The sequence below is a fragment of the Perca fluviatilis genome, chromosome 1, assembly GCF_010015445.1.
Source record: "Perca fluviatilis chromosome 1, GENO_Pfluv_1.0, whole genome shotgun sequence".
Lineage (NCBI taxonomy): Eukaryota > Metazoa > Chordata > Actinopteri > Perciformes > Percidae > Perca > Perca fluviatilis.
Window position 1 is genome coordinate 43,590,101 of NC_053112.1, and position 25,191 is coordinate 43,615,291.

Sequence of the window (25,191 nt, forward strand, 5' to 3'; positions counted from 1 at the left end):
GGTGAACGGTGCATAGCGAGACATTGGTGCCGTCCGTCTCCCGGGTTTGGAGAATACTTACTCAGCATTCACACAGGTCAAGAACAAAAACCTCAGCGGTGGGCAGGGAGCCCGCCTGATGCGGAGGAGAAAGCCGCTGATGCGGTGCTCCCCTTCTGGGACGGAGACAGCTGCAGTAGTGGGGCTCCGTAATCTTCTTCTGTTTCGAGCTCCAGTTCTCCCAATGGGGAGGAGGGAGAGCCGGCTAGAGAACCATCTCTGGGGGGATCCAAGACAGCGGACTCTTGCCCGCCAAAGAGATCCCCTTCTGGGATGTCTGGGTGTCGCCGCTGGTGGTACCCTTACTTTACCTGTCCGCCTGGCTGCCATCGCCTGCCGCTTCAGTTCCTCCGTCGGTAAGCGGGCGCAGAACTGCTGGCGGCCGGCGGGTTGCCAGCCCGGCGAATGGGACCGAGGCACGCCTCGCAGCTCGGGTGGAGATCTGGGGGCAGAATGTAGCCGGTCCGTCAATTGGTACACAGGCGGACACCGCTGTTCAGATCTCTGGTCTCGCAGCTGTAATATACAGTAACTGCAGACGTAAGAGAGGCCCGTGCAGGGCACAAGGGCACGAAAGAAATCTTCACGACTATGCATGCGCCTAAACCCAATAGCAACAGCTCTTAGAGGGCGATGCCTATACGAAATAGAACGAAGCGATCTCCTCTGTGTTTACAAACATGGCCACTGATAGTAAGCATGACCCAGCATTTTCGCCAGACAGTCATATTGCAACTACAGACAGGAATGTCGTTCGCTTGCCACAGCTGTGCCACTGTTATAGCACCTACAACTTTCATACAATATGGCTATTATTTAACTTTTAAAGATATATTAATTAAAACAATTATCACTTTTCCACATTTATTACAATTTCACCTTCTTCTTACACATTTTAACCAGCAATCCAGTTTAGCTTTAGCATTAGCTTTTCAAAAAAAAACTTTAATTATTCCACATCTTTTTTACATTAGTGGTGTTATTCAACTTGTCAATGAAATTCATACCAATTAAAACAATTCCCACGTTTCCAACTATTCTCACTACTTCAACTTCTTACAGATTTAAGCTATTAATCCAGTTTAGCTTTAGCAATTTAGCTATTCAGCATTCACACTAATTTTCAGCAGGAAATGCATTTTCTAGTTATATATGATGCTCTTTCAAAACAATGTTGATGACATTGATTAATGTTGTTTTGTTTTGTAATGTTTAGATGGATTTCTTTTACACATTTACTGTAATGAGTTGATTGCCTATGTTTTGAAATATTTTTGATGATGACCACGTTGATGAACAGACACCATTTCAAAAAAAGCCAAGAAATTGGTTGACGATGGTGAATTGATAGATGAATTTATGTACTGTTGGATGAACTGATGTAGGCTATTGATGAAAAGATGATTCAACTCTACAAAATTATATTTTGAATTAAATATTTTGAAAACATGTTTGATTATTTGATTACTAACACGTTAATTAATATCCTAGCGGCTAGGGTTAACATATAGGTTCTAAACCTAAAAAATCTGTTGACATAATAATCCATTAATAATAATTGAACACATTAATTATAAATTATTGTTAGACACACTTTAAAAACATTTTTAAATTTACCGCAGCAAGAAAAATGATATTGCCTTATACATGTCATAATAGCAATGGGAAAATCTCAAATAATATACATGTAATCAAATTATTTTATCTATGCTAGATTACATTTACTATGCATCTCATATTTCTTACATGTTTACTATACCATGTATTTTGTATTCAGTAGCCTATGTCTTATTGTAAATAAAAGTCTAGCCTTACCTTTGCCCTTCGTCAGTTTTTATTTTGTGACTGCATACATAACTGTACGTTAGAATTGTGCTGAGTGTGTATAAAGAGAAAATACATGTACATACAGTACACACCACATAACCGATATTGTTCTTGAATTTGTTATGAATAAAGTTATTGGGAAAAAAAGAATGTAGCCTGCTGTTTCCGAGGTTTCTTCCGCTTACTCATCGCTCGCATTTAAATTTATTTTCTGTTACGTCAAGTTTGCTGTTGCGTCATATAACACAAAATCGGAAGTATGCCGAAGAGTAAAACAACCTTTAAGGACAACACTTACACTAATGAGTTTAATATACATTTTCCATTACAGCAGACTCTTTCGATCTGCTTGTCTAAAATTGGTGTTTGAGAAATCTCTCGGATGAGAGACGAAACGTTTTCGGAGCACCTATAAACCAAGTCCAGTTGCCCTTTAAACCCTTTTATATATGTCAATGTTTAAACCCTTAGACGTAGCAACAACAAGACCACAACTATGACCTGGATGACTGAGAACCTTAACAGACTGAGAATTGCGTTATATATTTTTTATCAGCCTGTTACAAACGTTAGTTAAGGAGCGATTCTTTCTTGGACTGTGTGAATGTACACAACTAAAATCTAGTTTTCAAAAGAGTGTATCTTCATACAAAATCATTCCTTGTATCTTGCATTGCTTTAAAAACGTTTTATTCTGAAACGCATGAACGGGAAGTACGTATTAATTCTGAGAAACTTGACGTTTCCTTTCTGTACACAGTAGCTAGCAACCGCGCACATCTTGTGCTATACGTCTCTTGTTGAAATACTGTAATTGTCATTATTCTCGTGCTATTTAAAGATGAATACGGTTCTGTCGAGAGCTAACTCTTTGTTCGCCTTCTCCCTGAGCGTCATGGCGGCCTTAACTTTTGGCTGTTTCGTCACGACAGCGTTCAAAGACAGAAGAGTTCCTGCTGACATCCACGTCTCTAAAGTCATGCTGTAAGATTATTTGTCGATCATCATGTGTAACAGCTGTTAGCATTAACTTAACGTGCTAGACTGTATTGTAGTAACATGTAATGCGCTCTTAACGTTTTAATGCACAAGAACAAGCAGCAGTTCAAAGACTAACGTTACTGGTGCTAGGTGCGTTTAGGTGCTACTGGTGTATAAAGAGGAAGAGCTTGCAGGAGGGGGGCCTTCTGCTGGTCAATCTTCCCAGTTTGAAATCTACTGTGCTTAAACTCTCTGGTTGTGGGACTTTGAATTGTATACCTGACTACAGTTTTAGCAGTCTGTATCGTTTTAAAACTGCTAATATAGAAAAGTCTTATACGCCAGACGTGTTTGTAGTAATCAAGCAGTTATGTGAACTGCTTTCAGATCCGCTAATGGATTCATCACATATATACTGTATGTGCAGATACATCATTCCAGCAAATTGTCAAGTACTGAGAGTTGTCACTAAATTCTTAAGCTTTTTTTATCCCGAGGGAAAGTGCTGTGCAGCAAAACAAAGTTGGAAAAGTGCAAATAGATAACAAAAAAGTAGGTTAAAAAAAACTAGATAACAGTAAGGTGCAGACAATATATCATGCCATAACAGGTAACTAGTATGGATGATACACGTATATGTTTATACAGTAATACTGTATATTCTAATGCTTGATCCTGAATTAGATCACTGAATTGTCCATTTTACACAATATTGCATTTAGGCAAACTTGTATGCCAGTTTGTGTGAAGACATTACATCTGGATGCATGTAAAAAGTAAAAGAAAAAACAACAATTTAAAATCAAAAGCTTATTTGGTAAAATGAATTCATTCATATATATAGGTACTAAATGTGAGGTATCCTGTTGACACCTGTATCAGACATTTTCCACTCAGCCGTACAAAACTATTAAACTAAATTAACAATTTGTTTTGTGATCAGAAAATCTGCAATCAGAAAAGTTTCCTTTTTTTTTTTCCAGAATGGAAGCAGATCAGGTCAGTCATTGTAAAACGGACAACAGTACAATAATCTTAATCTAAAATGGCTTGTGACTAATAAAAAACATTAACCAAAAGGTAACTCAGAACTGCAACTACCGATTATTTTCATTGTTGATTATTCTGTCGATTAATCAGTTAGTTTTTTGGTCTATAAATGTCTCAAATGTCTTGTGTTGTCCACAACTCAAAGATATTAAGTTTACTTTCATAGTAGTGAAGAACTATAAAATATTCACATTTAAGAAGCTGGAATCAGAGTATTTCTTTTCCGTTAAAAAAATTACTCAAGCCAATTAATCGATTATCAAAAATAATTGGCGTTAATTCAATAGGGGACAACTAATTGATTCATCTTTGCAGCTCTAATCAGTACTCTAAGGATGTAGCTGTTAAAATAAACAAAACTGCAATTCATGGTAACAGATGAACTGCATGTGTACATATAAGGATGTTGAAACTAATTCAAGCTAAACGACTAAGTAACTAAATTACAAAGTGCATATAACAAGTGTAGACGTGACACAAGTTACAACTAATGTCATCAGTTTCTTTCATTTTAGCATCTCCCAAATCACTCACCCTCAGTTACATTCTATTCTAAATGTATTCACCAACAGTTGCATTCCGTCATTCTTCTTGTAGTTTTAACTTACACTTGAGGTTGGAGGCATGTTTTCCCTCAGATCTCTCACTCTTCCTGGTTTCTCCATCACTTCACTTCCTTCATCTCTCTTCTCTCTCTCTGTTTGACAGGAAGAATGTTGATGACTTCACAGGACCAAGAGAGCGCAGTGATCTGGGTTTCATCACCTTTGACCTCTCAGCTGATATCCTTTAGAATACTGTTACTCAAAATGACATTTACCGTAGTGAACAGTACATGTAAGAGCAAGAAATAAATCTTATTTTAGTTACAGCCAGCAGCAGCAGCCAGTGTCGGCCACTCTGTGGGGCAGTTTAGCGCTTGTTTTTTGTGTCTAAGTGACTGATGGGAACAACAATCTTTGAAATTGGTCCTGTATTAAACAAGAACGCTTTAGTCGGCAGCGGCGAAACAAGCTAAAATGTAAGTTTATAGGGCAATTGTCCAGCTTGTATTTACGTTCATAAAAGTGCTCGTTTGGCCACTGACAGACTCAGATTAATATTCTAAGTGTCTGACAACAGTATGGAAAGGATTTCTAAGGAGATGGACCTTTCTGTTAAAGAGTAAGATCCTTTTTACAATGTGAAACAGTATTATGATATGATCTGCCTGCGCACTTTAACTTCACGCACGAGCAGATCAGTTTCTTCTCTCCTCCCTGCTCAGCAAATCCTCCATCATAATAGCAATGTGCCAAGGTCCAAACGCGCCTGGCTTTTAAAGGGAATGGGAGATGACACACTGATTGTTTTTTTTGCATGATACGCCCAAAACACACCTATGATTAATTAAGACACTAAGTACAACCCTTTTTAACCATGCGCCCGGCGCACGGTTCCTTTTTTCCACCGTTTAGCTAGCAAAAGTGGATTTGGACTCACCGTGCGCTTAAATCGTTAAAATGGGCCCCATGACTTACACAGGTTGCAAAAGCTTTCAGGTATTAAAAGTTTCAGGTTACAGTTTTGTATTTGACAAGGGCCAGTTTTTTTCACCTATTTGGAACAGAAAATCTTAAATAAATGCATGTGAAAGAATGTCCTGAAGTAAAAGGTATTCTTTAAATCTTCCCTGGGTTGAGATAGTCCTTTTTAATAGGAGCACTGTCTATTTCAACAAATGTGTACATTCATGTTCACTGCAGACAGGAGCTGCTGACTCACCATTCAGCATTTAACATGATATATAAATAGATATAGGCTAAACACATCAGGGCTCAAGTTGTAGCCTACAGCGTAACCCACTGAATCCATGGCAGCAGTGAACTGTTTACATCACCCAAAGCATGATGGGAACTGTAGTTCCAAAACTAAAGCATAAAAGAACATAACTTTCTATTGAAGTAACACAAAGAATGATGAGGAGTAATGAGCTATTTTCATGGTGCACTATCCATTTATTTTTTGATATTACGAAGACTCAAAATGTTATAATAAACTTATTATATTCACCTTGATATTCCTGGATCACTGACACACTGCCCTGTTTGTTCATACTGTATACAGATATTTACTGTGTGTTGAAAATCTGTGGACATGGAGACAAAAAACTCAAACAATTTAAAGCAGTTTATCTGAGAGATTTCTGCCACCACTCCAATAAAGTGGAGATTTCATTTTTGCTGATCCAAGCATTAAAATGCCCTCAAACTCAACTGCAACCTGTCTAAATCAGTGCACCTGTTAATCCACCACTTTAATCCTATTGTTAATATGATCCCTGTGGTCCATATTAACATAAATAAATATCTGTTCTCTTGTTCCTTAATGTTTTCTTACATTTGCAGCCAGTTTTTGACTGGAACGTTAAACAGCTGTTTCTCTATCTGTCTGCTGAGTACAGCACAAAGAGCAATGTAAGTTGTAGTGAACACACACACACACACACAAGGACGAATATTATATAAATCTTTAATATTATTCCACAATATCCAGTGTAAAATTGTACTGTAGGTAAAAGTGCCAACATTCCCAAAATGTACAATCTTTATTAGGTACACCTATACAATATAAAGCAATCCAGAATAGCTCTGCCACATATTCTATCTTTTTGAAAGTCCTAACGTCCATGTTTTTGTTCGTGTGTGTGTGTGTGTGTGTGTGTGTGTGTGTGTGTGTGTGTGTGTGTGTGTGTGTGTGTGTGTGTGTGTGTGTGTGTGTGTGTGTGTGTGTGTGTGTGTGTGTGTGTGTGTGTGTGTGTGTGTGTGTGTGTCAGTCTCTGAACCAGGTGGTGCTGTGGGATAAGATTGTCCTACGAGGTGAAAACACCAAACTGAACCTCAGAGACATGAAGTCCAAATACTTCTTCTTTGATGACGGGAATGGACTCAGGTGAGACACACACACACACAACAGTGGTGCTAGATGAAATGTTATGGTTAAGGGCTAATCAAAGGGTTAGGGTAATCAGAAATCATGTTGGTTTAATCGCAAGACGTTTTGACAGTGTGCCGACTACTTGGAGCACATCCCAGTGCTATTATTACCAGTACTAAGTAAGCTGTATCATTGAGGTTCATAGGCCACCTGATGGTCTAATGGTTGAGCAAAGGCCATCGTCAACACAGGTATATAGTTAATATCATTAGTAACACCTGTGCTGAGCTACCTTAAATCCACTGAGGAGGTAGGGGTAGACAGTATCTTAGACAGGTCAAACATGTTCAATTAATGATTATTATACCTCTCAAGTATTATGTATTATCACCAGAGAAAACCAAACGCATTGATGTGTTTTTTTTATGTTTGTGGTGTCAAATATATACAACACCGAGCAGGTTATAAAAAGGCATTCGGCACGTTTTGATGTGTTATTTTGCGCATGTGTTGGTAACGCTCGAGACTAGTAGCGGGACAAAAAAATTAGCAGAAGATGGAGAATAAGAAATATTAAGTGTGAAGAATAATAGTCATTGTTCTGATGCACGCTGCCATAGCGGCACATTAGCACACTGAATTATAAATTAGCATCAACTCGACCAGCTACAACATGAAAATACTATAATGTCAAGTAATCACCTGAACCAGGTGATTACTGAAAATCTGTTGAACTCCTTTTGAAATTGTATTTCAATTGGAGTCTGATAAAACAATAACATGGACTTTATTATCTCAGGAAAGGGAATTGAAATAAAAATATATATCGAAATATGTGCAAAGAAATGTACAAACACAAAAATATTGACAAAATAAAGTTGAAGAACGCTATTATTTAATTTTATCAATGGGCAGCAGCAGCGCCGCGTCAGACACGTTTCTGGTGTGCAAAAACATCGAAAAATCCAGGTAGCCGACACGCAACTGACACGCAACAGAAACGCCACGCTCACGCCACGCAGGCAGTGTGCAGGAGCCCTAAGGTCGTCACCTGGCCTGCTGCAGTTCTAGTCAACAACATGCCACGTTGCCTTAATATTGTCCTATGTAGTTGTAGAGTTGACAGCCATTTAGAGAAAACCACTAGGTGTTTTCATTTCTAATGGCCGGCAGCAAGTCCTCGGCATTGATCATGTAGGATGTCAGGAAACCGAAAAGCTTTGAGAGCTTGCAGCTGTTCTCCGACTGTGTTTTTGAATATCCAAAGTGTCTGTGCAAAACGCAACATTCTGGTATTTTTCAAAGCAGTCAACATGAGACAACACTTCCAGTAGTTTACCTCCAGGACCACATGCCTTGGTATCAGAGCAGAGTTCAACTGTCTGGTGATCGTCTAGATGCTGCTTCAGAGGCTTTTCTTTTTCTTTTTTAAAGATCTTACAACTTTCCCTTTACTTTTTCTCAATCTTCAGGACACAAATGCTAAGAAGTGTAATTAAACTTATCCGGAAAGCCTTCTGTTAATCACACTTTCAAATTTACATGACGATGTGCCCTGATGGTTAATAAAAATAATATTTTAACTGCTTGGATTGACAGACAAATTGCCGTTCAATGTTGCCCCAGGATGATGTATCCTTACCAGACTTGACAGTCTTCAGAAATCTGACAATACATCCATGAGGCTATTCAATTCTAACAAACATCATACTGTAGATCATTTGGAGATTTGGTCAGTCATTGTATAAACATAAAAACTGCCAGATTAAATACAGACTAATACAGCAATTTAGTGTTCCATCAAATTGTGGCACTGAGAAGAGACTAAATCAAAAAAGAATGGACGTAATCTAAGCTGCAGAGGCTGACATGTCTTTACTTTTTGTAAATACTGGATCCTACATTTCCTATAATGCAACTCAATGGTATCTTTCAGTAGAGCCTCCCTGTTTGACAAATGTCCACATATTTCACCCCACACCTTCAATTTGTCACACAGACTTGTTGCCCAAGCTGGGGCAACCCTGATGACATAACCTTTGGACATCATCGGAGATATTATCTCATACACAGCTCCTCCAGAGACACAGAACACATTATAGCAGTTTACACATACTCATTAAAGCTTGTGAATACCATTTCAAAATCTGAGGTTTATGTTTGTATATGTTTGTACATTGGCTAACTCAATGTCATGTCTGTCTTGTCTCCAGGGCCAATAAGAACATCACGCTAACTTTGTCATGGAACGTTGTTCCTAACGCTGGAATCCTGCCTCTGGTTGCTGGAAGTGGACAAGTCAGCCTCCCTTTCCCAGATGCATATGAGACCACCAAGAGCTATTAGACAGACAGAAACACACACCCAGCCAGTTTTAACACACACACACACACACACACACACACACACACACACACACACACACACACACACACACACACACACACACACACACACACACACACACACACACACACACACACACACACACACACACTTCTTCATAGCCCTAACCCTAAATTAATTTTTGGTTTGTAATAAAAGTTGAGATTGGAACATCTGTCTTTGTAAGAATTTTTAAAAACGAGTAAACTGTTGATAAAGGATCAATTCTTCCAATCACAAACATGTTGTCACTGTTCTTACATGCAGACATTATGGGTGTGATTTCAGCCATGACAGAACATGTGCCCAAAAAGTGTTTAAAAGTGCAGTGCTAACAACCGCTCCTCTATACTGTACCCTCATGTGAAAATGAAACAAATTCAATCCCACTGTGAACAAGACCAAGAAGCTTTTATCCAGTCAGCCAGAAAAACTTGTATATCCAAAATGTGTTGACATACTGTTTGTGTTTGAGAGGTTAACATTCATACAGGTTTAATAGTGATGTTGAGTGTTGACTTTGAAATGACCAGTCTAGTTCAAGACTGGGTCTTTTTAATGGCGCTGGGGTCTGTACTGTCTGTTAACACCATCCCAGTGAATGGATTCAGGGTGTATATGAGAAATGTTTTTGATTGATTTGAAATAAGTCTTGTATGTTCCTTAAACTGGTTTTGGTAGAGACATCTTGTGCAGAAGAATCTGTTGAGTGTGACAATGCTCTGGATAAGTGAGGTCTGTCAGATGTTTGCTGAAGCAGCGCCCTCTGCTGTCCACAAACTAAAGTGAAACAGCGTACAGCACTGGCCAGGTCCAGCTCGGCTTAGTTTCCAAGATCAGACGTGTTCACACTCTGATTTTGAGAGAAAGTAAAATTACGGCTAAATAACGATTACCACAGCAGTCCAAATAATTATTTCTTATGGGGGAAACGTATCATTTTAGCTCGTGAACAAATGCTACGACTAGAAAGTTTAACCATTCATATTTTGTTTTCACATGGTTAGAAAAAAATTTACAAAGGCAATTGTTCTTAACATGGATGAAACAAAATAAACATATACACATGGAATTCACTTTACACACAGAATACCACTCCATAATACATTGTATTTGTTCAGGCTTAGGGAACATTCATTTTTTTAAACTCCCAATAACAAGAGATCTCTTTCAAGCAGTGCTCCATCCTGCATCAGTCTATACACACTAAGATGGTTTCATATTTAACCAGACTTCTGGTTAAGTTAAAGTGCTCATATTATGCTTTTTGGCCTTTTCCCTTTCCTTTGCGTTACATATCTTTTTTGTGCATGTTATAGGTTTACAAAGTGAAAAAGCCCAAAGGGACTTACCATCTCCAACAGAAAACACTGTTCACAAACTGCTCCAAACAGCTCTATTGTAGTCCAGAGACAAATATGCGTCACTTTGTAACACGTTATAATGCTCGCCTAGCTGCTAGTGTAGCACGCCCTCATACTCTGCTTCTGACTGGCTAGTAGTCCTTAGGTCCTAGACCCTAGACCTAGATACTGCACATGTGCGAGTCCCAACAAGATGGAACAGAAGTGAGATGCCTCACTCTGTAGCTAAAACAGAGAGCTCAACACACAGGGTGAAAAGAGGAGCTGCAGCAATCTGCAGTACATCAAAAATATGGCATTTTCTGAAAATTAAACCATCTAAACCCATTCTGGTACAACCTCTAAATACTATTATGAACCTGAAAATAAGCATAATATGAGCACTTTAAATGTGAATCTTTGGAGTCAATTCAGTCAGTGATTCGAGAAATCTGACATTTTGAAAAAAATGCTTCTTTGTAGTCTTACCAAATGCGAACATTGATATCAATTTCAAGTTTGAGTATTTAGCCTAGGTTAGCACAAAAGACTAGAGGCAAGGAGAAATGGCTCGCTTAGTTTCATCTACTGTTAAAAAAGAAAAAAAAAAAGAATTTTTAGGAGCTATGGAGCCACAGCTGCCAGTTTGTTCAAGTTTAATGTTTCTGATGGCCAACTCCAGGTTTGGTGCGCTTCATGTTTTGAAGAACCTACACAAAAGGTGTTTTATTCTCTTACAGCTGGCCATGTAACTGTGTGTGCTGTAACAGAGTGTTCATGTTAATCCAGGCGCTGGATGAGCTTCTCCTCCATCATACAGTAGAGGGCAACATGGGACAGGTCAGAGATGAAGGCGTCACAGGCACGTCTGCTGATGCCCTTACAGCCTCTGAGGTCCAGCAGAGTCAGAGAGGAAAGTCGCTTCAGGTAGGACAGACAGCCGTCTGTCAGCTCACTACAACCTGGACACACAGACACAGACATCAGGACCTGCTCTCATCCAAAACAAAACTTTGGTTAAAGTGCTCTCTGCAGCTGGTGTCTGTACTCTGCTGATGAGGCAGAAGAACTAGAGCTGAAGATCTTTGCCCGAACCAGGTTCAGTCTTAAATTCTATCATTTTACACGGGCTCAGGCTTGCACGGTAAATAAGCGGTAAGGCGATGCGTTTCAATTAGCACGAAAATGGATGCTGAGGAGGTGAAACGGAGGCTGGCCTCTGGAGGACTTAAGAGTATTTTATTTCTTTGTTCCAACTTCCAAGTGGCCTATAGCCTACGTTAGTCATGAATACATTATGTTAAAAATGTATAAATGACTCATTCATGACAAAAGGCAAAAGAGCTGTGTGCGTGCGCACATTTGAATAATGTCGGGCTGTAAACAGGTTCGGGCTTTTAAAAAGCTGTCAATCAAAATGAACTTGTCGGGCTCGGGCCTTGTCAGGCCGAACTTTTAAGTCCCGATTACAGCTCTAAAAAGAACCATCACTGTACAACATCGCTTTACAACCGCAAGTGGAGCGTGTGATTTGGTAGTTTCAACAAATCCAACAGAGTCATTTCTCTCAAGCGGATTGCAATTTCAGGAGTTTTCAGTAGTTGTCCTCTCCCAGTTAAAGCTATAGTGCGTAGTTTCTGTCGCCCCAGTGAGGAATTCTAAGTAATGACAACAAAGCTGTCGGCGCATCCACTCCTGAAAGTAGGCAGGTCTCTGCTCTGAGAAGCTGGGGGTGTGTCTGCTGAAGGGGCTGAAGAATGAGCAGCAGATATAAATGACTCTGATTGAGATAAGGGCCAGAAAAACTTGATCGGCACATCCTTATTCATATCATAAACTTAATATTTCAGACAGTTCAGCAGACTGAATAAGCTGTGTAAATACATCACATTTAGAACATAAAATTGATAAAAAGAATCATCAAGCACTTGATACTGATAGTATGAACTTGTAAGTCATAGTCCTTTATAAGGACTTTTAAACCTAAGGAGTGGTGAGCTAGGCATCATAAAAGAAGAATGATAATACGTTTTAACTCCTGTCAAAGAACCTGCTAGATGAAAGGCCCCGTGCTCAAATACCCACCGGCCAGTGTGAGTTCGGTGAGACTGTTGCGGCTGTGAGTCCCGGCTGCTGCCAGCAGGGCGATACACGAGTCGGTTATGTCTTTGCAGTGAGCCAGGTCCAGTCTTTCCAGCTGGGGCATATGGCGCTGAAGCAGCCTCAGAGTGGACTCACTGACGTCCAGACCAGACAGACGCAGTGTCACCATGTTCCTCAGTCTGCTGCGGGACGACTCTGAACCTACAGGAACAGACAGAGGTGATTGAAATGGTCAAAATATGGAGATTGCATCCCAGAGGCATGGTGCAGATTCTCATGCCAACTACGCACTTTTGGAAATTTGGGGGCTGTGCTTGACTGGTGCACTTTAAAACGTGTGGAGATCAGAAAGAATACATTATATTCTGCATGGTAGAGGCTGTCCAACATGTCCAGCATTCACTACTTTCATCCCCTTCAACCACAAGGCCCTCCCCGCCATGACGCAGTCCTGTGGAGAGTTTTTTCTCAGAGGAAGCTTACTGTTTGGAATTTCACAGCTCAGACACAGGTATACTGCCAAGAGCAGATGGTGTCTCTTCACCAAGTTGCAATTACTTTCTGGAAATGTTGAAGATCCTACGGTCTTCATGTTTTCTGTGTGTAATGTGCACAATTGTATTTGTCATCACAATGATCCATTCAATAACTATCTGTAAATCTTCTTTAAAGTGATGGTTCGGAGTAATTCACCCTAGGGTCCTTTGCACCATGACCTCGAGCCAAACACTCACCCAGAAGCTTTTTTCATCTGGGTCGAACATTGGACGAGTTAGCGTAGAGTAGCGTTAGCCGCTGAATAGCTTAGCGCAGGGGCTAATGGATCCGAAGTGTCTCTTAACATTACCCCACTAATAATGCCCGAAATGATACCAAACGTCTACAAGTAGTACAAATAGGTTATGCACTCATAAAACGATGGATTGGAAAGTTTGTAAGTACACCAGAAGGTTATGTAAATAACACTTGCCTGCTGGCTTCTGCTCTCTGCTGTTGTTGCTGCTGTAAGACGAGTGCTTAGGGACATCTACAAATTACATCACCGAAAAGAGATGCAACAAAAATATTTATTAATTTAACTTATTTTTTAAAGTAAGTGCTGTAGTATAACTAGCAGGAGACAAGTTATAATTGAGGTAAGTTTGGAGACATTACCTTATTTAATCATTAAATTAATAAATATTTTTTCGGTGTTGTAATTTGTAGACGGCCCTAAGCACTCTTACTGCCCGGTAGTAACAGCAGCAGCAGCAGAGAGCAGAAGCCAGCAGGCAAGTGTTCATAAACTGGTGTAGGCCTACTTACAAACTTTCCAATCCATCGTTTTATGAGTACATAACCTATTTGTACTACTGTAGACGTTTGGTATAATTTCGGGCATTATTAGTGGGGTAATGTTAAGAGACACTTCGGATCCATTAGCCCCTGCGCTAAGCTATTCAGCTGATAACGCTACGCTAACTCGTCCAATGTTCGACCCAGGTGAAAAAAGCTTCTGGGGGGGTGTTTGGCTCGAGGTCATGGTGCAAAGGACCCTAGGGTGAAATTACTCCGAACCATCACTTTAAATTGTATCTTTAAATACCACCACAGTGCCATAAATGAAATGAAAGGGCGGCCTCTTTTACACATGCTGTATTTCTATTATCTCTGAAATATTTTTATTTATGTTTAATTCAGTCAGATTTGACTGTCTTACATGCAATACATGCATTCCCAGATTAACAACAATCTGGGAATTAAATGAACTAAAAAGAAGGGTAACACTTTACTTGAAGGTATCTATCTACATTGGAGTGACATGACACTGTCATGACACATGAACCCTAAGCCTAACTTGTCATGACAAAAACTGAATGAGACTTAATAAAAGAAGTGTTATGTCCTAAACGTTTATGACTTGTTTATAATGTTTATGACACGTTCATGACAGTGTCATGTCACTCTTATGTAGATACCTTCAAGTAAAGTGTAACCAAAAGAAGTTCAAGCATGCAGCTGTTGCCCTGGTTACCCAGTGGTTTGGATGGAGACACCGGGGTGGGACTGGCAGGATCAGATAGTTCTGAGGGAGTTATTATCAGAGAGAAGTTTTGATTGATCTAAGCTTTATCAGGGAACTGTGTGAGCCAGTCTCTAACACACCTGTTGATTTACAGTAGAAACTGTCGAATCACTTCGTATTGTAAGTACGCATCACTTTCAGCTGTTAAGTCTGCCCTACGAGGACCAGTCACTCTCAGTATTCACAGCGGATGTGAAGAAAAATCCTGTTTAGAATGAATACGAGTAAAGCTGCTGGGCCTGATAACATCCCTGGTCGTGTACTGAAAACATGTGCCAACTAGCTTGTTGAGGTCATTGACATATCACAGTAGTCGATAAACTTCGCGTTCCACTTGCTCCGGTGCAATCCACATGTTTACATAGTAGTATTTAGATTATTATTTACTGTAATAAACCTAAGTGTGGTAAAGCCTCTTCCCCCAGCGTTTAGTTTGTTGCTAAACTGTGTGTAAAATGAGTGGTGACGTTTATGTTTTCAGGTAACATTACTGTTGACGTTCAAACAGACCTGCGTGTGTATGCGTTTTGAGAAATATCTTTATACTGCAAGGCTATGTTGGATATTGGATGTGAAAAGAAGGAAATGGTTCTAACATTGTACTTTAGATGTGTGTGAATTTCCCACACCACGAGTAATTTCTATAGTTCTATTTTATAGCGATCGATTATCTATTCAAAAAATGTTCTATGTAAAATGTTCTATTAAAGAAAATATAGAAAAATAAATATTTGTGTGTGCTGTAAAGTGGTTAGAAAAAATGAAATTGGAATCGGCTAAAATCGGTATCGGCTGGCCTAACTCAAAGAAAATCGGAATCGGCCTAGAAAGTTGTAATCGGTGCATCTCTACTACTGTGACTGAAGTAGTTCAATAAAAGAGGTCATTCATATAAATCCATGCATCACCTAATTTCATCATCACATACATGCCTGGCCTCCAGGAAAGAACAGTTTGTTTAATTTATCTAATATTGTGTTGTTCATACTATACAATTATGTATTGCTTGTCTTTCTTGAATAATACAGAAGACAAATAATTGCATATTAAATTGCAATATCCGTGAAAAACAAACAAAAACAAATCGCAATAAATTTTTTCCGATTATTTTCCAAAATCGTTCGCACCATTACAGAACGTTACTGGACTGGCTTCCCCACACCTTCAACCACGTCTCCCCTCCCACAGGGGCGCACAGCCAGGCACCAAGACACCAAACCGATACAGGCGAGGAAATAACCTCTGTGCACTCCAGGAAAATACCAGTTCGCAAGTGAGGAGCTGCATTCCACGCAACACCAAAAGCCCCAAGTGTACAGTCACTGAGCTTTGAGGCTGCTCATTTCTGCTGCTACTGACCAGGCGGGGTGATGGTCTCTTTAATCTGGGCATCTTTTATGCCTTCACACCAGCGCAGGTCCAGCAGCCGCAGGTAGGGCAGAGTGGGAGAGACCATCGCTGACAGACAGGACCAGGACAGACCAGTCACCCTCAACTCCCTCAGACCTGAAGATGCAAAGACAGAGAGAGGGGGTGTAATGAGTAGATGTGTGACGAGATCTAAAACATGACGATATTTCGCGTTAAGGTTGTCTTGTGATATCAGTTCACAAGTGCAGACCAGCAGCTACCATGACAGTCTGGCTTTTACCTCGAAATTAGCGGATTAGCGAATGCCCACTTACACGCTGAAAAATTTAAATAGCTCACGTTACTGTATTGTGTAAACAGTTAACTTCATTTAATATTGTACGTGGAGATTTATTAAGCGGGGTGCAAATGTTCGACCAAAAGTTCTAAGTAAAAGTTCCTTCCTGAAACTAAGTTACAGATCCCCCTTTTTTGCGACCGGAGCTTAGACGATTGTGATTGATTTAAAGCAAACAACCCCTGACCATTTCTCCTATAAAAGGAGTGTATGTGTGGAGGGGGCCAGACCTTCCTTATTACCATCATTGTAGTAAGTGCAGGTTAAGTTCATTTATACAACACACACAATATATTTGTCAACAATAACTGATATGGGACAAAGCACAGAATATATACATGACAACAGATTAAAAAAAATGAATGGGCCAAAAAAGGAGAGTGAATAAAACCGTGTCTTTAGTCCTGCTTTACTACCGTTATTAACAAGCTAACGCTAGCTTGTCATGCTAGTCAGCTGGATAACGAGTAAACACCACACCAGCACCAGAAGAGCTACTGGAGGGACGTTACATTCCTCACTTCAACCATGCCGTGTCGCTTTTGCTTATCTTGCAATTAACACGTTTTTGATTTATTTAGTGTGAAATGCTCCCACACCTTGGATGACTTAGGTCGTACTGATTTCTCTGCCTCCGCCGTGTGTTTCAGAACAACGTTACGGGTCTCTCCGGTCTCTCTCCGCATTTCCTCTACCCCCGCTCTGCTCTTTTTTCTTTTCTTACGCTCCGCGCTCAACTAAATTTTTGAGTTATCTCCGCGACTGAGTGGCGTAATAGTTGCGCGACACAACGAATCGATAATGAAATTGGTTGCCAACTTTTTTAATAATCAAATTTTATCGATTCGTTGTTGCAGCCCTACTATGGAAATAAGTCTGTCAAATCTCTGACAGGAAGACTATGGTGAACCCAATATCGTGTCTCATCTTGTCACACCCCTAGTAATGACACATGTAGGGACAGGGGATCTGTGTGTGTGTGAGTGTTAGTGTGGGTTTGTACCTGGGAGCCTGGTGAGCAGACAGTTGAGCTGTCTCTTGGCCAGGGGGGTCCAGGACAGGTCCAGAGAGGTGGGCTGGCGTTTAATGATGCCTGCCAGGGCCTGGTTACTGAGCGGGCTGCACCGGCTCACATCCACGTGGCTCCACAGACGCTTGTCACAGCTCCTGCACAGGACAGTGAGACAGGATTGGTTTTATTCACAAGCTGTGTCAGAGCTCTGCTTCTTGTTCACCAGCTAAGGACAATACTGTATGTTGATGAGTGTTCTCTTTGTAAAATAAAAGAGTGTGACGTACCACTTGTACCAGGCCTTACAGACGATCATGCAGGCCAGCAGCTCAGCTCTGTTCAAGTACCTGAACACAGACACCCACACCTCCTTCTCCCCTCCTCTCTCGTTGCCCACGTCCTTAAAAGACGGCAGAGACAGCAGGGACGGAGGAGACAGGGAGGAGGGTGCAGGAGGAGCAGCAATTTCATCTTCCTCTGAAGAAGTCGCTGAGTGACCTCTAGCGCCATGGTTACCCCGCAGACGTGGCCTATAAGTTAAAAAACATCAAATGGCGTTTGGGTTAATGATGTCAGCGGTTGTCCGTCTAAATCATTCTACTTACATTGGTATGTTGAACAAAGTCACAGTTTGGGAGTATTAATTTCCCAAGAAATAAAAGGATATGGCAGTAGACTGTGTGCCAACATTGTTACATGCAAGTTGGGAATGTTAATGTCTGAGGAAAGCAACATTATATATGCCCATCACCAAAAGCATCACACAATATCCTCATGGTCACAGGTTGTTTGTCAAGGTTCTCAGTTTACAGTGAATGTATTTTTGGAAATGTTGGGTAAATAGCCATTAAAAGTAAAGTCAGAGTGCTTTAGTTAGTGGGGAAAGCTTAGAAAGCAGTTGCAGCTCTAACCAGTCACAGGTTTAGACTACAGCGGAGGTAACCGTCCTCCGCGTATATTGTAGACGTCAAATATTCCGCTTTTAATGCTAAAGCGTGATTTATGCTTCTGCGTTAAATCCACGCCGTGGCTACGTACGTAGGTACGTGGAGGAATGGAGGCATGCATCACACGCTGGACCCTATGCAACTACAAGTCGTGGGGATGCACGTCGCTCGGCCGTGGCATGGTAGGGTTGAATTTCCTGGTTCTCCTTCTCCATAAACAACATGAAATCAAGGAGAGGGTTAACTTTTCCTGCCACAGATTTCCCACCTTGGTCAGAAAGAACAGGGAAGACACTTTGTTTTTCTCACTATGACTCTAGATTCACTACTCTGTCCGAAGCTAATTGCAGTCACCCGCTCTACCACGTGCACACACAGGCCGGCCCTGCTATTTTCTTAGAGCGATCAACGCACACACCAACGCACAAGTATAAACTTCTGGCCACTTACATAGACTACGGCGAAAGCTCTGCGTGGAGCCTCCACAGAACCATAAATCACGCTTTAGTTAGTAGTTTCTTACTTTATATGCGTTTGCTAATGTTGCTGATTGCTGGTTTTATTATATGTACAGCCCTAAGGAATGCTTGGTGATATGGGTCTATGATAAACTTTGACAATGTGTTGAGCTGTACCTGCCAGGCCCTCTTGGGGTAACGCCGTCAGCTGTGGTGTCCGCGCTCTTGAGTCGTGAAGGTTTGGACAGAGCGGTCTTTCTCTGGATGAAGCCCTGCTGACCACCAGCACCCCCAGTAGCTGTCCTCAGACCCATGGCTGCTTCTAGCTTTGGAACAATTGAGCCTGAGCAGCGACAACATGTCATTGTTGGGAGTTTTAACTTATTCATTTTTACTTTACAGTTCAGTTATGGAAAGTGAACACACACTAATCTAAACCGATTATACTGTAGCTGTAGAATTTGAAGTCTTACCAGAGTGTCTCTTGGCCTTGTGGGGGCGCTGCAGAGTGACAGTGAGATAGGAGCCACTCAGCAGGTCATCATTCAGATCAGACACCAGGAGGACTGGGGGTTCTGGATCTGAATCCCAGCGCCCCTCCTCCTCTACCTCCTCCTCTTCCTCCTCCTCTTCATCTTCCAGCGTGTCCATCTCATCCTCTTCAGGGTCAAAGTCCTGCCCATCACTGTCCTCATCTTCATCCTCATCATCATCCGTCCTGCGCCTCCTCCTACATCGACGATGCGCTCGTTCTTTGTCTCCGTCTTCACTGTCCTCGTCGTCGTCGTCTTCTTCGTCATCGTCGTCGTCGTCATCGTCTGACTCCTCGGAGTCGTCCCCTCTTCGCTGCATCCTGGAGCCTCCCCTCAGCCTCACCCCTCGTCCCCTCCGTCCTCCCTCCCTCATGCCCATCCCTCGCTTTAGCTTGAGGGCAGAGGAAGAGCCGGGAGTCATGAGCCCTCCTCTGCTTCCTCTGTGGGCCGAGCCTCCTCTCAGCAGGCCTCTCCTGTTGGCACCAAACCCCCTCCTGGAAGAGTGGCCCCCCCCTCGGGCATGGAGTGCCCCCTTTCTTCTCTGACAGGCTGCAGAGATGGATGTATGGATGGGACAGGCATTCAGGTCAGAACAAGGTGATCACATCACAACAAAAGATATCTGGACGATGAAATTCAAGTACTTTGTTTTCAGATTTCAAATAAATTTTGTTGGTGAATACCAGTCAAAACAATTAACTGGTGGGTGGGCAGTAGGCAGCGGAAATGTGCTTCAGGTTAATCTTTTAACACAGACAAACCTTCATCATCATCCTCATCACTGGCAGAGTCGTCTCCATCGCGGCTGTGTCTCTGTCGTCGATAAATCTTAGCCATACGAGCATCCAACAGGGAGGAAGATTTCCGCTTCTGGATATGCAGGGAAAAAAAGGAAAAGGTGGTAAGAATTGAATGTAGAAAGAATAACAAAAACATAAAAGGAAGGAGACACATAATGACAAAGAAACTGAGGACAGTATGAAATATAGTGAAAAACAAACCATTTTAAAAACAGAAATTGTTAGACCTTGAATTAAGAGATTATTTAAAAATAAACCCACCACTGGAAGGCCTTCACCTTTGTCTCCTTTAGACTGCTAGAGAAAAAAGGAAAAAATGTCAATATCAGAAGTGACTTAAAACGGACAAATAATCTCCATTAGCTCACAGTAGGCTTCTTTCAGATTTAGTTGGCAGTGTTGTGCTTTACATTAATGGCAATTTGGACAGAAGCTGCCATTATGTTGTTCAATAACCAAGATTGTGCAAACTATCTGTAATCTGAAGGGGTAAAAACATGTTTTGCCAATATGTTCATTGCTGGCAAGGAAGAAAAAAAGCCTCTGAAGGCTTATCAGGAAAGACTTTAAAGCCATGGCAAAATACGTTTTGTTGTTAATCAAAAAAGGACGAAGAAATAACGAGTTTACCCAGAACTGATACTCCTATCATCTACTCACACTCAGTCAAAGTATAGTTACATAAACATTAAATATAGTTGAGGAATAGAACATCACGAAACAAGCTGAAGAGAAAGAACATGAAGTAATGTAGTGCTTCTTTTGCTGCCACTAGTGTTTTTTAAAAAAAAATATCAGACCACCTTAGAGTACAGGATCATGCTTAGACAATGTACCAAACCAACCCCCAAAAAACAAAAACTGATAATCTTGTACAGAGTATCTTCGGTGTTAACTATTCGTAACCATTCACCACTAAATTAATATATGGCATTAGTAGAGGTACTATGGTTAAGGTAAAAGTCTATAAATCTTACACTGTTTGATCTCATTTCAATGTGAAACCTCTCCAATACTAATTACAAGTTATGAATTCAAAAAGCGCAACAAATGATTAGACTATTCAAGTGTTCTGAATTGTACTGTAATTTCAAAAGTCCAATATTTCTATGCATAACATCCAAATTTGACAGTCATCATTTCAACTTTTGACACATTCAAGTACTTTTTACCAAGAAATAACATAGACCCTCAAACAAAATCTTTTTAGTGAACGGTTTAGACATGTTGTACAGCTTGAACATACGTATAACAGAGCTACAATGGCACAATAAAGAGAATATTCCTATCATTTCTGTTATTGATATTTAAACATGTTGATTGTGTGTGTGTGGCACCAGACTGACACATGCCTTCAACATCTGAAACACCATTAACATCTGAAACAAGAATTTGTTACAACATTGATGAGGTCAGTATGAGATTGTTTTAGACTTTCTGCTGAGGAACATGGCTGTAGTCAGAGAAAAGCTGCTTTTATCTATATTTTGATATTTGAGAAGAAAGACAATCACCAACTCAAACAACTCAATCAACAACTATTTCTCAACACCCTTTCCCCGTTACCAATTGACAGAAAGTCATTCAAGACCGTCAGTTACTGCAGTGAAGAAGAAAAAAAACAAAAAAAAACAAAAACTTAAACATCAATCTTAACGGAAAATTCACAGATTTTCAACCTTATGTCTATATGTGGGTAAGGGATATGGTTTGAAAAAAGCCTGCAGTTCTTTTCAGCGTTCTGTCTCAGCTGGCTTCAAAATGTGCTCAAGTGACGTCACGGTCACTGGTGTACAGAAGAACTACAGAGGGCCCTATTTTAACGATCTGAAACGCAACTATCAAACGCGAAACGCAAGTAGTTTTGTGGGCGGATCTCGGACGCTGTTGCCATTATACCGGCGGGATAAATAAGTTGTGCGCCCAATGCAAATCTAAAATGGGTTGGTCTGAAGTAGCTAGGTGTGGTTTGGGCGTAACGTGCAATAAACCAGAGTGTCATCTCACATTCCCTTTAAGAGCAGGCGTGCTTGTTCCATTGCAGATTGCTATTATAACGGCGGATTTGCCTGGCGTACGCCAGCGGGCGCTGTCCGGGATGTGACGAAGTAATAAATGCCAGTCTTGACCGGGTGGCGATGTTGCTGCGGCCTCTCGTACCCCATCTCCTTAAGTCTGGAAAGGATTGCTGCAGCCATGGTGCGCAGGCCTCCAAATGCACCACCTGCTCCTGTTGTGCCCCTTCCTCCTCCCTCCACTCCAGCTCGGTCCACCTGCTCCACCATGAGCGCATCTCGTATTGCCACTCCCGGACCCTCAAGTGTCCAATCCCGCCGTAGTTCAACATCACGTCTCCTTAAGTCCTCTAATATTTCCTCATTTATGTCATCAACACATCCATGATTCATGGAAATGTTGTGTATAACAACCAGCCGCAAAGAATGCTGCGAATTTTTGAGGACTGTACTGTAAAGTGCCTCCTGACCTATCCAAACACATGAAGCACATTCTCAGTAATATTTTTCCTTGTAATTATGTATGGTTTGCAAAAATGGGAACTGCTGCGTCCGTGTAGATGAGAGAAGCAAAGTGTATGCACGTTGTGCACATGCTACATTATGGCCAAGCATGCGCCCCTAAAATAGCATCTGAATAACGCGCCACTGATTTTAGACCAGGTTTTTCCTGGGCTGTGGCAGAATTGTTTTCTGAAACTGCAAAATAGCACCAGGGAACATTTGCGCCTGAACACGCCTCCTCTTTTTGCTGAACCGCCCCCGGGAGCGCAAGTTTATTCCCTAATTTACCAACGTGCATCTGTGGAGGGAAAAGTCCGCTGTGTGTCGGATGCAAAATAGGAACGATACATGCGTCGGTGTACAAAGGCAATTGCACTGGGTGCAAGATAGGGCCCATTGTGTTACTTCAGGTTTGCTAGCTGGGGGGCGCTATGTTGTTCACAAACTTCCTTGTTCTTTTTCTCTTGTATTGCAAACTAGCTACGTTTCCATCTGCAAAATGACCAGTTGGGATAGCAGAGAGAGACTGTGGGGGAAATGCATACATTACTAATCTGGTCATAGTTTGGTGAAAAGGACAAACTTGAAATTAGAAGGTGTGTGGTTGTATTTTTCTGGTAAGGTGTAAGAATATTTAATTTCTTGACATTTTGTGAGTTAACTGTGTTTACTACAAAGCTAAGAGAGCTTCGCAAACTCACCGCTTGCACGCAATGCTTCCGGGTACATGTAGGCACGGCTGCCACGCAGGACAACTTGCTTTCTTAGTCAATATAGCACGCACTGAGGAATGCATTTCTTCCAATAGACTACATAAACCACCAGTACTGATTGGACACAAATTTTCCCTTTAGGAGCAAACATAATACATTTATAAAAAGGTACTGGAAACCACTTATTTAAAGTGAATAAATTGACTGTAAAAATGTGCACGAAGCCTATTAGTACATATGCAGTGTCAGTCAGAAAATTACCCAAACCTGGAGAAAAGGGTGGTTTTGACAAATCAAAGAACTTATTCTCTTTATTTAAAACCAGGCTTCACTTTGTCTACTATGATGAGCCATGAGAAAAATAATTTATAAAGTATGAGAAGGGAAAACAGCATAAAAACCATTTCAGCTAAAGGCAGCTCCAAAACAAAAACAGCCTGAGGGAAGAGGCACTACTCTTGTATAAACTATGAAATCAGAAATCTTAAACAGGAAATCACTCTCTGTCAGTAACAATATCATGAATAGTAAAATTTATATCAAGAGTTGTGTCTGTTCTTTTGAAAGGGTGGAATGGAAAGAAGGGGCGGGGTGCACTTGACAGACGGGTGAATGTATAGAGTAGGAAGTAGGCGGCACCTCTCACCAGTCTCGAGCTGATTGGCTGAGAAGGCAGAGGAGCCGCCACCAATAGAAGTGACGCTGAGGAGGAGGAAGAGCAGGAAGGAAGAGAAGGAGGAGGGAAGAAACCACAGCGGACCACCTCCCCATCCTGCTGGGTGCCCACAGGACCCCCTATGGTAGCAGAGGGCCCGGGGCCCAGTCTAAGGACCAGGGGGCCATGGGGACGGATGTGCTGCTGGTGGCCGGCAGCCAACGGTTCATCGCTGCCTGATGACTGACGGAGTTAAATTAATTTAAAAGAAAACATAAAATAAAGCAACCAAAAAAAACAAAAACAATTATGAAACACAAAGACAGGAAACACACAATACCCATTAGCTTTGACACACGTCTGCAACCAAGTGTGTTGTTTGTGTAAACGGCAGGTTAATAGACTGAGTGCAAGATTTTGAGAGAGACCCAAGTCTTTGAAAAGAGACTCAAGTCTGTGTGCAGCAGTGTACTCAATATATGTACATACAGGAAGTAGGAAACCCTGAGACTGTGTGTGTGTGTGTGTGTGTGTGTGTGTGTGTGTGTGTGTGTGTGTGTGTGTGTGTGTGTGTGTGTGTGTGTGTGTTAAGACATTGTGTACCTCTGGGTCAGTGATCCCTTGGACACACTTTGGACACTCCCAGCAACTGGGCAGGTCTTTATTCATCACTCCTTCACCCTGAACCTGCAGAGGCAGATGCAGACATATTATAAGTAAAATGATGGATAAAATAGAGGAAGATGAAAAGAAATAAATGAAAATGGGAAGAACGCAAACAACTAAAACTCCAGCCTGGGAACAAAATGTGGTTCACTCCATAATGTTTAGATAGGATAATGTTAAGGACAGAATGTAATAACAGCAGGACAGTAGAGTGTCTGTGGTTAGTTCACATGTGTGTAATAACAGCGGGTCAGTTGAGTGTCTGTGGTTAGTTAACGTATAACAACAGCAGGACAGTAGAGTGTCTATGGTTAGTTCACATGTGTGTATAAGAGGCTGATATAATAATGATAGTTTGGAGCAGAAAAAAAAAGCTGATAGAAAATTAATAAGCGGATATCACTGCCCTGTCAGCAGAAAGAAGTGTACGTCCCATGGACACTTTTAAGGGTAATGTATGGAGCATAAATG

The 25,191-nt window shown here is 41.2% G+C and overlaps 2 protein-coding genes across 6 annotated transcripts in view; one reads left to right on the forward strand and one right to left on the reverse strand.

The window, feature by feature from the left end:
• The first annotated feature begins 2,597 nt into the window (after positions 1–2,597).
• spcs3 (signal peptidase complex subunit 3) lies at positions 2,598–9,439 on the forward strand. Its single transcript, XM_039797068.1, has 5 exons — positions 2,598–2,850; positions 4,606–4,679; positions 6,277–6,353; positions 6,713–6,828; positions 9,027–9,439. The coding sequence occupies exons 1-5, from the start codon at positions 2,708–2,710 to the stop codon at positions 9,157–9,159; spliced, it is 543 nt and encodes a 180-aa protein (XP_039653002.1). The 5' UTR covers positions 2,598–2,707; the 3' UTR covers positions 9,160–9,439.
• A 1,158-nt stretch (positions 9,440–10,597) lies between these two features.
• Positions 10,598–25,191, reverse strand: part of kdm2aa (lysine (K)-specific demethylase 2Aa) — a 50,170-nt gene continuing 35,576 nt past the window's right edge. For 3 of the 5 annotated variants that reach the window (XM_039797094.1, XM_039797086.1, XM_039797077.1), the window contains exons 16-26: positions 24,658–24,741; positions 24,046–24,297; positions 20,429–20,464; positions 20,129–20,237; positions 19,308–19,916; positions 19,012–19,177; positions 17,717–17,959; positions 17,421–17,584; positions 16,069–16,215; positions 12,627–12,845; positions 10,598–11,503 (exon numbers count right to left, since the gene is read on the reverse strand). In XM_039797094.1, the coding sequence (XP_039653028.1) occupies positions 11,322–11,503; positions 12,627–12,845; positions 16,069–16,215; positions 17,421–17,584; positions 17,717–17,959; positions 19,012–19,177; positions 19,308–19,916; positions 20,129–20,237; positions 20,429–20,464; positions 24,046–24,297; positions 24,658–24,741 (2,211 nt within the window). In that variant the 3' untranslated portion in view covers positions 10,598–11,321. The remainder of the gene's footprint in view (positions 11,504–12,626; positions 12,846–16,068; positions 16,216–17,420; positions 17,585–17,716; positions 17,960–19,011; positions 19,178–19,307; positions 19,917–20,128; positions 20,238–20,428; positions 20,465–24,045; positions 24,298–24,657; positions 24,742–25,191) is intronic. The other 2 variants (XM_039797112.1, XM_039797103.1) reach the window with 2 other exon arrangements.

Coding starts and splice junctions, on each gene's coding strand:
- spcs3 (XM_039797068.1), top strand. CDS start 2,708: ATGAATACGGTTCTGTCGAGAGCTAACTCTTTGTTCGCCTTCTCCCTG. Junction 2,851..4,605: donor CACGTCTCTAAAGTCATGCT/GTAAGATTATTT, acceptor TCTGTTTGACAG/GAAGAATGTTGATGACTTCA. Junction 6,354..6,712: donor AGTACAGCACAAAGAGCAAT/GTAAGTTGTAGT, acceptor TGTGTGTGTCAG/TCTCTGAACCAGGTGGTGCT.